Source organism: Halictus rubicundus, chromosome 13 (genome assembly GCF_050948215.1).
Source record: "Halictus rubicundus isolate RS-2024b chromosome 13, iyHalRubi1_principal, whole genome shotgun sequence".
Taxonomy (NCBI): Eukaryota; Metazoa; Arthropoda; class Insecta; order Hymenoptera; family Halictidae; genus Halictus; species Halictus rubicundus.
In genome coordinates, this window is record NC_135161.1 from 1782922 (window position 1) to 1797353 (window position 14432).

General features: G+C 43.4%; 1 protein-coding gene and 1 long non-coding RNA gene across 2 annotated transcripts in view; one reads left to right on the forward strand and one right to left on the reverse strand.

Moving 5' to 3' along the window:
• LOC143360389 (uncharacterized) overlaps nt 1–14432 on the forward strand; it is a 562015-nt gene that overhangs the window by 338359 nt on the left and 209224 nt on the right. The window lies entirely within an intron of this gene.
• Nucleotides 1–14432, reverse strand: part of LOC143360371 (SET domain-containing protein SmydA-8) — a 57041-nt gene that overhangs the window by 31595 nt on the left and 11014 nt on the right. The window contains exon 4 of the mRNA XM_076799149.1: nt 7310–7560. Within this exon, the coding sequence (XP_076655264.1) occupies nt 7310–7560 (251 nt within the window). The remainder of the gene's footprint in view (nt 1–7309; nt 7561–14432) is intronic.

The window sequence follows — 14432 nt, forward strand, 5'->3', positions numbered from 1 at the left end:
ACAAAGACACCCACACAACATACACAAAAAATCTACAAATCCACAAGGCTCTGACAGAAAAACTAACCGAAACAAAAACTCAGCACTATACATACACCCCCAAAGAACAAAAACCAAAATCTATAATCCTAAAAGGAATTAAAGGAAACTTCACAGCAGAAGAGATAAAAACGGAAATCGAAGAACTAAACCTACCAGATACAAAAATACACAACATCTCCAAATTCATTTACAACAAACAGAAGCCCGACCAATACCACTACTTAGTGCAAATCAACAGAGAAAGCAAGACCGCCAACCTGTTCAAGATAAAAACGTTGGCCTACCAAAAAGTCAAATCCGGAAACCGGAAGTGTTCCAATGCAAAAAATGTCAAAGAATTGGACACGCGAGTAGAAATTGCCAGCTAAACTACCGCTGCGTGAAATGCGCCGAAAGCCACGGCCCAGGGAACTGCTCGCTTACAAACACTGACAATAGGAACAACCTCAAATGCGCCAATTGGGGACAGGCCGGACACCCAGCTTCATATAAAGGCTGCCCATATATCAAATTCGCCCTCAAGCTTAAAAAAGAGACACGCAATCAAAATCGACAAGCAACCAGCAACAAAATACAAAAAATAGCCATAGCTGTAACACCCAACTGCACGTTCGCTCAAATGACCAGAGGACCCACACCATACGGCCAGTCTCCCCAAGAACGACCGACAACGCAGCATCCAGCACACACCAGCAACATACCGAAGGACATCGGAACACCCAACCCGCCAAACACCGATAAGCCAAAGACCCTGCAACCCCCAACCGAATGGATAAGCAGCCTAAAAACCGAAATAGCAGCACTCATCGCCTCGCAACTAAATCAAATAGCCACCCAGGTAGCCTTAAACTCAGAAAAAATAGAATTCGTTCTTAATACACTTTTCGAAAAGCATAATGTATAACAACGCCACCAGCCCCCCTACCACCATAAATATCGCTTCAATCAATGTAAACTCGATAATCACACACCCACGCAGACTCAACCTGAAAGAATTCCTTCAAGAACATAAACATGATATAATACTGCTCTTCGAAACAAAGCTCAGTCCTAAACACACCCTTAGCTTCAAAAATTATAAATTATACAGAAAAGACAGGCCCAATGCAATCCAAGGCGGCGGAACCGCAATCCTAATAAAAAACAGCATCCCCTGCGAACAAGTACACTCCCCCTCCTCAACCAACAATAAAATTCTAGAATACACGATCATAAAGACAAAAACCGAAAGCAACAACACACTATACATAATAAGTGCATACGCGACGAACGACAACAGAACACTATACATCACAGAACTCGACCACCTATTCCACACCTTGAAACTACACGACGCCGACAATTACTACATAATAGCCGGAGACCTAAACACCAGAAGAACCGACTGGGGAGACACAACTAACAATCAGAGAGGACGCTATTTCAACAAATGGGAAAACAAAAACGACCTCACATATAGACTGAACACTATCACAACCTCCACCCCCCACATACAAACCGGGCCTGTCTTTCCTGGACATCTGCCTCGCAGATTCCAGGCTACAGCTTACAAACAATACCACCGGGAAAGCCAGTACACTGCCCTACGACAGCGACCACTTGGCCGTTTCAATGAGCTTCGAACTCCCTTCTATCGTCCCTCCAGCTACCTACCCTGAAGCCATAAAACTAAATTATAAGTAATTATGCCCTGTAAAAAACTTTAGCCTAAGATGTAAATAGCCGCACCCTGTATATATACCCTAGTAGTAAGTTTAATTTAAGTTAGTTAGTAAGTATTGATTAAGACCAAAAAACCTGCATCGGGGTTTTACACTCTGCAACTGAGCAGAGGTTTTTTTTCCCCGATCCAAACCAAAAGCAATCTCCTAGCACCAAAGACCTAACTACGTGCAATATACTAAGCATAAGATAGTATCATAAGCCCTTAGCATAAGATATAGTTTATATACGAGTATTGCAAGCGCGCAATCAATTATATAGCAAACCCAAAGAAATACTACTTAAGTTTTTTTATATGTTTACACAGGAACCACAACACAAAAAAATGTACATACTATATCCAATAAACATATTTCTCAAATCAAAAAAAAAATCAATCGGACTACGGAGCGGATACGCTGGGGTTCGAATCCCCTTGGTGGGAAAGTTTTTTTTCCATACGTCATCTTTATTTTTTCAATTTCTTATATGGTTTATTCATGTGATTTTAACAATATTTTTTTACTGTTTTAAAAATATTGATTAACATTTTTAACTAACTTTTATTTATATCACTCCGATTTTACTTCAAATTTAATGATATTATTTTCTTGGATTAGGCAATAAATTAATATTTATATTATTCTGTTCGTCCACGATTTCCGCCAGATATGAAATTGCTTGTGAAAATTGGTAAGATTCCGTGAAAAGAATTTTTAAATCTACTTCTGTCATTTCCGGAAAATCAAGAGTATCTACCGAGGATACTGTTTGAAATGGAGTCTTTTTGCAGTTCCAAGTGTTTCCAATTTTTGGAAAGGTTTTGTTGTCTACTTAATTGTGTAGAAGCTGGTACTTTTGACCTAGTATACTATGAATTGCCTCTGCATCCCACCGAAAATAATGAACTTCCTGATCCGTATCATAAATGTCCACAGAACAAGTCTTTCATTCAAGTAACTATAAACGGAAATTACTTCCTCATGTACCTTACAATAAAGAGGAATGGCTTAGGCTTATTTGTACCTGATACCTCACTTTCGAAATAGTGGTAGTATGTAGCCCTTTTCTCTCAATTTGACAAAAACCAATACTTTGCTCCGTGTTATTTATTCAGAGTTCTTCTTATTTCCTCCCTAATTTCTGAAGACGCAAGGCTTAGAAACTAGATTAATGAATTTTAATATTAAGAATGTTAAACAGGACCGCAATTATGAACATATACAATTAGAGAATCGAGGAAATAATAGATACTGCAAAACTATTTTTGTATGTATTTTAGTTAAAAATGTTAATCAATATTTTTAAAACATTAAAAAAATATTGTTAAAATCACATGAATAAACCATATAAGAAATTGAAAAAATAAAGATGACGTATGGAAAAAAAACTTTCCCACCAAGGCGATTCGAACCCCAGCGTATCCGCTCCGTAGTCCGACGCCCTAACCGCTGTGCCAACCGGCGATGTTGGAAACGTTACGAACATTCTGGTATATATCGCACAAAATACAATCCATTTTTTCTCTTAAAACATTTCTTAGGTCAAACACTTACTTGTTTCAATGTAATAATGTTTAAAATGACTTAATATATACCTGTGATAAAACCAACAAGTGTAACTTTCCTCCTAATAGCAGAAACGGCGAAAAAATTCGGTTTTTCTTGTTTTTGACAAGGACTTCCCACAACAAAAAATCTAAAAAAAATTGACGACACTGCCTGTTATGGTACTTTATCGGGGCACTAAACAGCAAAATAGCATGTTTTCTTATTTTTGAGGAATGTACATTTTTCCGATTTTTTTGAGGTTTTTCATTTTTTGCGACCACAGTTTGCAAGAAAAAAATCTGAAAAAATTCTCAAAAATCTGTCTTAGGATCCAAAATATGCCACATTTTTTTCAGACTTTTAGGAATCATCAGAGTGTGGAAAATGCGTGGAAAAGCGCGAAATCTAATTTACCCTGTAACTACCCTCACGGGCAAGATAGAGGGTTGACATTTTGCTCAGAGGGGTTTTTCTGGGTCAGCTTTCGAATGATTCATTAATCATTGAAAAACCTCTAAGGGCAGTTTTGACCATGTTAATCGGCCAGACCCTTTGTTTGAAAAATTGTGGAAAGCATGCCAGAGATACAACGCTTATTTGCCCAAAAAAATTTATTTTTAAGTTGTCAAACATTGTCTAAAATGGGCTAATTGGAAACCTCTGCATTACGCTTATAAATTGGTTATAGAAAAATACATCAAATAGTTTAATAGATTTTGATCTGGCACTGGTCGTTTAGGCAATACGTAATAATGAACTAACTGTGTTTAAAAAATTTCAGCCACCTTCGTCCAATCTTCGCTGCAATTTCGGTTTAAACTTTCGACTTTCAGAACTTCCTAAAACAAATGGAGCCGAGGTTACGGTGTATTTGATGTTTTAGATGAGTTTTTTTAGGAATACATCTAAATAATAAAAGAAATATGAATTGCATATGATTTATTAATCCTTGAAAAATATAAAATATTTAATAACAATTCTTTGTTATACAGGGTGAGTCACCAAACGTTAGCACCTCAAATATCTTTGTTGTTTCTAAAGATACGTAAAATATGGTAAGGACAAAGTTGAATGGTACAATGGGGCTGACACGATGCAAAAAAAATTTTGTTTTTATGTCATTTTTTTGAAGATATCAAGGTCACCTTCACTTTTTTTAAATGGAACCACCCTTTTTTAAACACCTACAATGATAGTCCCTTTCATTAGGAATTCAGTGACTATAATTAGTCCAAGGTCATTCAAGGTCAAGAACAGAAAAAACGTATAAAACTAAAATATGGAAGCAGAATACGTTTATAACGGTTGAGACTTGTAGGAAATAGTAAACATACTATGGTCGTAGTTAAAGTAAACATACTAAGGTCCTTCAATGTTATTCAGCATTCTTATTTACTATCAGTATGTTTCCAAACGCGATTCCGCTATGTTATATTCGATGACTGAAAAGTGTGATATGATCACGATTTACTGTGAATGTAGAAAAAATGCAGTGCAGGCCCGACTACTTTATGAAGAAAGGTACCCCGAGCGAAACACTCCTTCTAGACATTCTTTCACTAATACGTACAGGTTGTTTCGAATTACTGGAAGTGTACATGCAAGACAGTACAAACGGAAGAATCCCACGACTAATGAAGACAATGAAATTAATATTTTAGCAGCTATAGCTGTCAATCCTCACGTGAGTACGAGAAAAATTGCCCGGGAAGCAGGCATAAGTCAAAGTAGCGTAATACGAATTCTGGCCCGACATAAATTTCATCCGTTCCACATATCGCTCAATCAAGAACTGCACGGGAATGATTTTCAAAATAGAATTAACTTTTGTCAATGGGGATTGCTTCAAAATCATTCATTTTTTTCTAATGTCTTGTTTACGAACGAAGCAACATTTACTAATCATGGCTCGATTAATCTACGGAACGCCCATTATTGGTCTGTGGATAATCCGCACTGACATCAAAGACAATGGAGAGTAAACGTGTGGTGTGGTATTTTGAACGACAAAGTAATTGGACCATATTTCGTTAACGGAATGATGACGGGACAGAAATACGCTCAATTTTTGCAAGAAGATCTGCCAATTTTGTTAGAAGATGTCCCTTTACAAAATCGCTACGATATGTGGTACCAACATGACGGTTGTCCTGCTCATTATGCACGAGTAGCAAGAGAAACGTTGGATTCTCGATATCCAAACCGATGGATTGGACGAGGCGGAACAGTTTCATGGCGAGCACGTTCGCCTGATTTAAATCCACTGGATTTCTTTTTATGGGGTCTGCTAAAAGAGACCGTGTACACGGATGCTCCAACAACAGTTGAAGATATGCGTCAGCGTATCATCACAGCATGTACGAATATCACGTCGGATACACTTATCAGAGTTCAACATTCCTTCAGAGCTCGTTTACAACAATGTATCGACGCAGACGGCCATCATTTCGAACATTTATAAAATACAGGTATTCTGCTTCCATATTTTAGTTTTATACATGTTTCGGCGTCGACTCAGAGTTGAGCGCGCAAAGGAATCCACAGGATGGGTCGGTGAGAGGTTGAGACAGAGAGAGAGAGAGAGAGCTGCACTTTATTTGTCGAACCCCGCACAGGCAGCACGAACGGCTGGTCACTCGCGAGCGATTGAGAGAACCAGAACGTCGCGAGCGCTAGAGAACGAGAACTTCGCGAGGTGCGCACGATCGAGACAGAGAAAGCGCGATCGAGAATCGCGAGCCGGCGGATGAACGGATATCTTGCGCGTGCAGATTTCTGCTGTCGGATCGCGAAGCGGAAATCTTGAGCGGTACGAAACGCGTGCCGCCGCGATACGGAAATCTTCAACGCGGGCGACGGAGATCTTCAACGCGCGGCAGAATGCACGTAACGCGGCGCGGAAGATTGCAGAAAATACTGCGAACTACGGAGTTTGAGATCGCGAGAGTTTCAGAGCGAGAGATAGCGGAATCTACTCTGAGCGAGACAAGAGCGATCAACACACGTGCGCGAGAAATACGACTATGCGATTCGAATCTACCTCAACGACTGCGATTGACGAACATTAAGAGAGCGAGAAGGCACGCGCAGGTGCCTTAAATAACAAGTACCATAGGATGTGGAGCACCGTGATTGGTGCTCCCGAATCGGATAATCCTTGTTTGTCTCGATTTGAAGGATTCAAGCGTTGAAATTCGGCCAATGAGAGACGAAACTGTTGCTACGCGGTGTCGAGCAACGGCGACACGCGTTCTTGCCGCGTGTTGACATACGAGACAAAAACCGTATGAAACAGCGGTCGCCAGCTAAGACAATAGCCGCCGAATTCCAACGCTTGAATCCTGAACAATACGTTTTTTGTGTCCTTGACCTTGAATGACCTTGGACTAATTATAGTCACTGAATTCCTAATGAAAGGGACTATCATTGTAGGTGATTAAAAAGGGTGGTTCCATTTAAAAAAGTCAAGGTGACCTTGATATCTCCAAAAAAATGTCATAAAAACAAAATTTTTTTTTTGCATCGTGTCAGCCCCATTGTACCATTCAACTTTATCCTTACCATATTTTAAGTATCTTTAGAAACAACAAAGATATTTGAGGTGCTAACGTTTGGTGACTCACCCTGTATATTATTGTTAGAAAGTGCCACAAACGGAATGAAGCCACTACCTTTTAATGACTGAGTTTTTCTAGATCGCAATTATTTTACAAGGAATGAAATTATTACTAATTATAAAGTGGGTATTATTCATTCATAATACTTGTGTATTTAAAAGCTTCTTATAAAATGATGTAATAAACTCTAATAAAATTTTTATTATATCATTAACATAATGAGATCCTAGATAGAATTTACTGTTTGTTGAATGCTAATCATGTTAACTAGTGTAAATTAATGTTTAGAAATCTGCTTACACTAACATTCATAGTTCAATAATTGATTAAAAGGGAAGACGAAGGAGGGAGCAATATCGCGAAAATTAACATTTAAATATATTATAATAAATCCTTTACCGTTCGAGTTTAAGTTGGTTTCTCAAATATGCTACCACATTCACCTGGTCCGACTTCCAATGTTCCTTTTGCCTCCTTATTTCGTTATGAGCCTCCATTTGCTTTATTTCATTATTCCATCTTTCGGGACTTTTCTCCGATTCCAACAGCAACCTTAATGGTGTTATACATTCTAATTGAGGGACACCAATTTCGTTGACCTCTTCTAAAGCCTCTGCTACGTTGAATTTTTCGTTCGCTTGTGCAAATACCTACAAATGAACTTGTGATGTAACAAAAAATGTATACTATGTAAATGTAATACAGAGACATTAATTATTTTTCAAGTGTTCAAAATGGTTTGATTAAAATATTATATGATTATATTATTACTACGCATTAAAAATCACAATACAATTGGTGTGGAGGGAGAAATATTGTGACGCAAATATTTTTATATGTGTAAAGGTGTTTCGGTGATTTCATTAGATTCATTTGATAAAGTATCTAATTCTGCGTAAAAATCTATTGACCTTCGTATGTCCCAAATATAATAATTAACGAGATTTTATCGAAATTATTTTCCACATGTACTCACCATAACTAAGTTGAGCGACATCCATTCGAGCTTCCATATAGTAGGTACGTAATGAAAATTGTTTCAACAATATATCGTTGCCTATCAACTTTAGGACATATGAAGGTCAATACATTTTTACGTAGAATTTAATATACTATCGACTCACGATACAAATCCCCTAGTAGCATTGTAGCGACCATGGTACGTGGGAACGTGGAATTTTCGGACGCGGAAATTCCATCCCTCTCAAGTGCGTACCATGGGAGGTCGGGTTGAGGGCCCGGTCATTTAAGTGACGATTGCCAGAACCTCGGCCCGACCGTTACAGTATCCTTAAGAGTGAAGTCCCCGGATGCAGTTGTTTCGGGAGAGAAAACTTTCTCCATGCCCTTGTGGAGGTGAAGAACCTCCCCTATATTCTAACGGTTTTCGGGGACCTTATTAACGCGCTCTCAGGAAGCAGAAGTGAGAAAGCTACGAACCTTCGGCATAGACGCGTCGCGTTACGTCTTCCGATCCGTCGATTCCGCGTGAGTTGGTAGCATTTTCTCACCCACGCCATAGTCTAATAAATCGTTTTATACCACCACGCGTCGTACCTATCATTGCCTACTTCCAATATCCTAAAGCATTTATGATTGGCATTTTGTTGGGCCTTCGTTGCAGTATTGGTTGGCCAACCGTTAGAAATATTGCATTTTTATGCATGTGGGCCAACGAACGCGGCCAACGTAGGGTCAAAATTACTATAATACGAGCGACCAACTGTGCCCGCAAATATATTATTCTGATCCTCTCATTTACGGTTGTTTTTAGAGTATATCATAAATAATATATAACCCATGTATTTCCACGGTAGAAATTGGGAAAAAGAAAAAAAACTTCATGCCCATGTCGGACATACGCTACTTTTTTTTTAAATATGTTTATTGGTTTGTGTCTATACAGTCTCTTAACAATAATGCTATCGAGAAAAAAACCTAACAAAAAATAACCATTGTTTCTTATTAAACAGTACTTAATTTATTGCACGCATACAATACTCGTAGGCAAACTATCTTAATATCTATTGAGTCTGTCTTATTATAATTAGCATTTTTGGTCAGTTTTTTGGTTTACATAATATTTTCTGGGATTTGGGGAAGAACATATACGGTACGTAAAGCAAAAACCCCCAAAAATCAGTTGAGGCGTTCGTGTTTTACCCAGTCACGTTTGGGGATAGCGCTAGAGTATTTTTTATTTATTATTTATTTATTTATTGATGCCGTAACCATGTTTGGTTTATATAACATACATTAGTATAACACTTTACAATCAATAATGAAGTACATATGATTATATTAAGCCAAAATAACGTAAATGGTAGGCGTTAAACACTAATCTTACATTTTTTGAGGAAGTTAAAAATAAATATTAGCGCTGTAATGTCTCTTACGCCTAGAAAAAAATTAATAGTGTAGGGAGGGTAGTATTTTCGGTTGAGTTGAATATGAATCATACTCTGGACATTGCTAGATAATGTGATTAAGGTCTTGAGCTTCTGCTCCATATTCATAGGAACCATCCGAAATGAAGAGTACTCTCGTCAGGGAAGCATTTAAACGGCTTCTATTGACGAACGCAATGAAATCTCAGGGTAAATTGAGTCGCGAAAACCAAGGTATTCTTGTATCGTTAAAGAAGTGTTGGAAAAAGTAGACACCTTTGTTTCAACGCGAAAGTTGAGATCCACGTGTAATACATGTCAACGCGTCAAAATTCCTATGCACGCGAGCCATGCCGACATGCACAGCATAACACCGAGGTGTCCGCTCGACGTGTTATCAGTCGATTTTTACGGTCTATAACCTACTACAGGGGGGAGGACGTATAATCTTGTTATAGAAAAAGAAGAAGAAGAGCTATTTACAAAATTCGTAAAATTTTACCCCATGCGAAAAGCGACCACCCCCGTAACGCTTGCGCTCATCTTTAAGCGATTTATTCCAACATGTGGTAAGCGCAAGAAGATCCTCACCGATCACGGAACGCAGTTCGCCTCGAAGAAATGAACACCAGCTCTGCAGCAAGAAGACATCCACCACGTCCTATCCTCGCTCCGACATACGCAGAGCAACCTAGTCGAAACGGTAAATCGCGAAAACGGACGAATTTTCTAATCCTAGAAATTTTCTAAACCTAACCCTTTCTAATCCTCTAAAACCTGCTGCAACGAGGTGATGCACAACAGCACAGGTTTCACGCCAACGATGCTCCTGTCGAAAGAAAAACTCGTACCACCATGGACGAAATGATTCCAACATGTCGGGGAGAAAGGGATAACAGGCGACGAGCAGCACAACACCAAGCTGCAGCTCGCGCTCCGAAAAATGACGCAAAAGGCACGTAAACGATGCGAGCGAGCTATTGCAAGAAAAGACGCACACAATATGAGCTGGGTGACCAAGTGTTGTTAAAGACAAACAGTATCGAATGCCGCCGACCGGGAAATTGCCAAATTCTTTCATTTATACGACGGTTCATACGAACTGGCGCAGAGAAAAGGCCACACACAAAAGACACTTACGGCACATTCCATACATCGTTTCTACGTTAGACAGCTAGAGAGATATCAGGAGATCACCAATGAATCCATGGTATGTGCTACCGGGGTGACATCGAGGAGGGTTTCCGAGAAAACCCTGGAATCACTTCAAGACATAAGGACGTAACATACCAGGCGAAGGCACATGCGCTAGTCAACTGCCACAATGAAAGGACTAGTATACAAATATAATAAAATTGACGCCAGCACCCAAGGCGTGTATGCGGCCTGGGCGATGATTATCCAGCCGACATAGACGAGGATGGACCTAGACCACCCGTCGCCACCGTTTCTAATAACGAAGGTGACAGGTCCGTGGAAGTCCCACCGGTAGAGGAAACGGCGGTATGGCAACAGAGTGGCGATCTACAGGCAAAGAAGGAAAGGCGAAGAAAGTGCCGGTGCAAACGCAAACGCCACGGGCTGGGCCGACGGCAAGCAGAGGGCGCGAGAGACCCAGGCGCGCTGCGGAAGCACATCGCGACTCCGCGAAACCAGATGAAAAGCTGCCAGGTGTGAGTGGCACCAAGGTCGCGCGTCCTGCAGAGTTGGAGATGTCGTTGGTTGTATTCGCCTCGGGTGTGGCGGCTACCCCGCGTTCAAGATCTCCGGATTCGCGTCGCTGAAACCTCCGTCGCGATCGGGCCCAGGATGAGGTACCTGGGCCTGGTCATAGACGGCCGCTGGCGATTCGATGGACACTTCGAGCTCCTCGCCCCCCGACTAGAGAGGACGGCAGCCGCATTGGCGCGGCTGCTGCCGAATGTCGGGGGGCCGGATTTGAAAGTACGCCGCCTCTATGTGGAGGTGGTGCGGTCTATAGCCCTGTATGGGGCCCCCGTATGGCACCGCTCGCTCGAGGCCAGCACGCCCAGCCGCAAGCTCTTTGAAAGAGTGCGGCGGCGGCTGGCCTTGCGGGTCATACGGGGGTACCGCACCATCTCCACCGAGGCGGCGGGACTCCTCGCCGTGATTCCACCCTTCACTGTGGTGGCGGCGGAGCGGGCGAAGCTATACCACATCGACCGCTCCTTCCGCCGCCCGCCGGGGGTGGAACTCACGCGCGAGGAGGAGTTCGAGCTCGAGGGCCAGAATCGCCAGGCCCGGACGGAAGCTTTTTCGGAGTGGAGGGCGCTGTTGGCGATTGTCCGGGCCCTCCTGCCCATATTTTATATATGGTGCAGGAGGCGGGGAAGGTTGACCTTCCGCCTCACCCAGGTGCTCTCCGGCCACGGTTGCTTCGGGGAGTACCTGCACAGAATGGGGCGGGAGCCGACTGCGCAGTGCCACCAATGCGGCGATGATGTGGACACGGCGCGGCACACTCTGGAGGAGTGCCCAGCTTGGGCTGAGCCGCGCCGTGTCCTTAGAGCCGCGGTGGAAGGGTGGGACCTCTCGCTGTCGACCGTGGTCGACCACATGGTCGACAGCGTGAGGTCGTGGAAGGCGGTGGCCTCCTTCTGTGAAGTCGTAATGACCCAGAAGGAGGCCGCCGAGCGGGCCCGGGAACGGGACCCGGGCTCCGCGAGGAGGGTGTGGGCGCGGGGACGACCCCCGCGCTGACGTGTGCCCCCCAGGAGGGGGGCGGCGACGGCTGGGAGGGCGCGGGGGTCTCCCCCTCGTCAATATGTGCCCCCGGTGGTGGGGGGCGGAGTGGGGTTGGCGCGGGGAGTTTCCCCGCGCCCTGTTATGCCCCCACCACTGGGGGCGGTGAATTTGGGGGTTCGGGGGGTGAGCTGACCCCGGCCACCGGGGGGGAGCATAGCTCCCCCCGTGACAGGACGACACCCCCCGGGTTAATTTCCCGGTTTGGGGGGGTGTCGGTCCGTCCCTCCCGTCAGGGGAGGGGGATTCGTGGGGGGATTTGGGTGAGTAAGGGTCGGGACGTGCCGGATCGAGCCTCCGACGGCGCTTCGTTCCGGTGGCGGCGTCTTCTTGCCTCGGCCGGGGCTGGTTCCTTCGGGACACCGGCCCCGAGCGGGGCACGAAGACTCCGGGAGCTGTGGGTGGACCGAGCTGGGGCTCGGGAAGCCCAATACGAAGGCTCCAGGGATGGGGACACCGGGCGGGTCCCTCCGCCCGGGGTCTTATAGCGTAGGCAGTGGGGGAGGTTAACCCCTCCCCCGGGGTATGATGATAGCTGGGAGGTGTCCTGTTGAGTACTCGCGTGATCCAGGCACCTCCCGTGTAGCTTAGGTGGGCGTGAGGTTTTAGTGGGTAGTCTCCGGGGGTTCATCCTCCGGGGAGAATCCCACATAACCCCGGCTTCCCCCAGGGAGTCTATATAATTAGAATTATATAAAAATTATTTATAGAACTATTATATACTCTTTTTTACCAGGTCGAATCGTTTCAATTTGTGGGAATCGGTAGACGAGGTAGTCGGGATGTAAATCACCACACAATATCGTTCGCTGCAGCAGTTTTTATTCGGTCTGTCTCGTTGAGCGTCTCGTGACGAACTGATCTTCGGCGAAGGAATTCGGCGACTCCACGACGCGGGTACCGACATACAATGTTGCATCGCCGATCGTTGGTCGCCGTGCGCGAGGCTGCGTGCCTTTGTATATTTTTCCTTCGCCGAAGTTTCGGCGGGCGACGATCGCCGTGCGCGAGGCTGCGTGCCTTCGTGTGTTTTTCTTTCGCCGAAGTGTCGGCGGACGACGGTCGCCACAAATTCAATTGATAATTGTTGACTTTACAAGCCGGTGAAAATGATTTTTTGGCTGTACACCTTCGGCTGTACCTGAACCGATTCACAGTCGTTAAAAATATTGGTCGATAAAGTTGTTGGATTGCTTTTTTCAACATTGACTTCATCTTCAGGTAAAAATTTGTCCAAGTTGTTACTTAGTGTGCGCTTATGCGTCATTTTCGTATAATTAAACTCAAAGTCTTTTTTGCTCAAAGCTTTATTTTCAAGTGAAGCCTTATGAGTTTTTATTTCATCGACGAATATAACGTTTCAACTAATTTTGATTTTATTGCTTCCTGTTTTTAGAAGCGGATATGCCTTAGACTCTTCCGAATAGTCAACAAAGATCATTTCTTCGGTCTTTTTGTCTCATTTTTTCCGCTTTCCTTATGTACATACACGTACGCATTACAGCCGAATATGCGTAAGTTACTTACATCGGGCTTCTTTGAGTGTCATAGCCCGAATGGTGTTTTGCTTAATCCTATAGCGGGAAGTCTATTTTGCAAGTAATTCGCAGTGAAAATCGCTTCACCCCAATACTTTTTCTCAAGATTTGCATCGAAGAGCATGCATCTTGCCATCTCGAATAAATACCTATTTATTCTTTCAGCCACTCCGTTCTGCTGTGGTGAATAGGGTGCTGTGTACTGTAGAGAAATCCTTTGATTTTTTAAGTATGCCTGTAACCCACTGTTGATGTATTCTCGTACTCTTACATTGAATTTTCACCATTTGCACGAACTCCTTAATGGATCTGGTTACCTGGTCTTTATGACTCATCAGGTTTATATGTGTATACCTGGAGAATTCGTTGATTATTGTCAATGCATACCTTTTATTTCCAGGCGTGATCACTTCTATTCGGCCGCAGACATCCGTATGGACAAGCTCGAGAGGTGCTTTTGTTTTGGTTATGGACTAGTTGGAAAAAGGTTTACGAGCCATTTTTTCTTCCACACAGTACTCGCAAATTTCATTCCATCTGTACTCAGTTACCTGAAACCCCGTAACGAGTCCCTTTTCGGCCAATTCCTTTATTGCACTAGTATGGACATGCCCAAATCGCCTATGCCACACGTGATGACAATTTTCTTTAGTGCATCCGTTTGTTGTCTCCTTTACTGAATAGGCTTTTTCGACGTTCTTCAGAGGAATCGGCCGGCTGGCCGCTCGTCTTCGGGGCGTCTATGGGGAGCGGGTCCGGGCTGGGGACCTACGGGTCCCCTTCCCCCGAGCGAGAAAGGGAGTCGTCGGCGACCGCGGGATGTCGTGAGCTAGA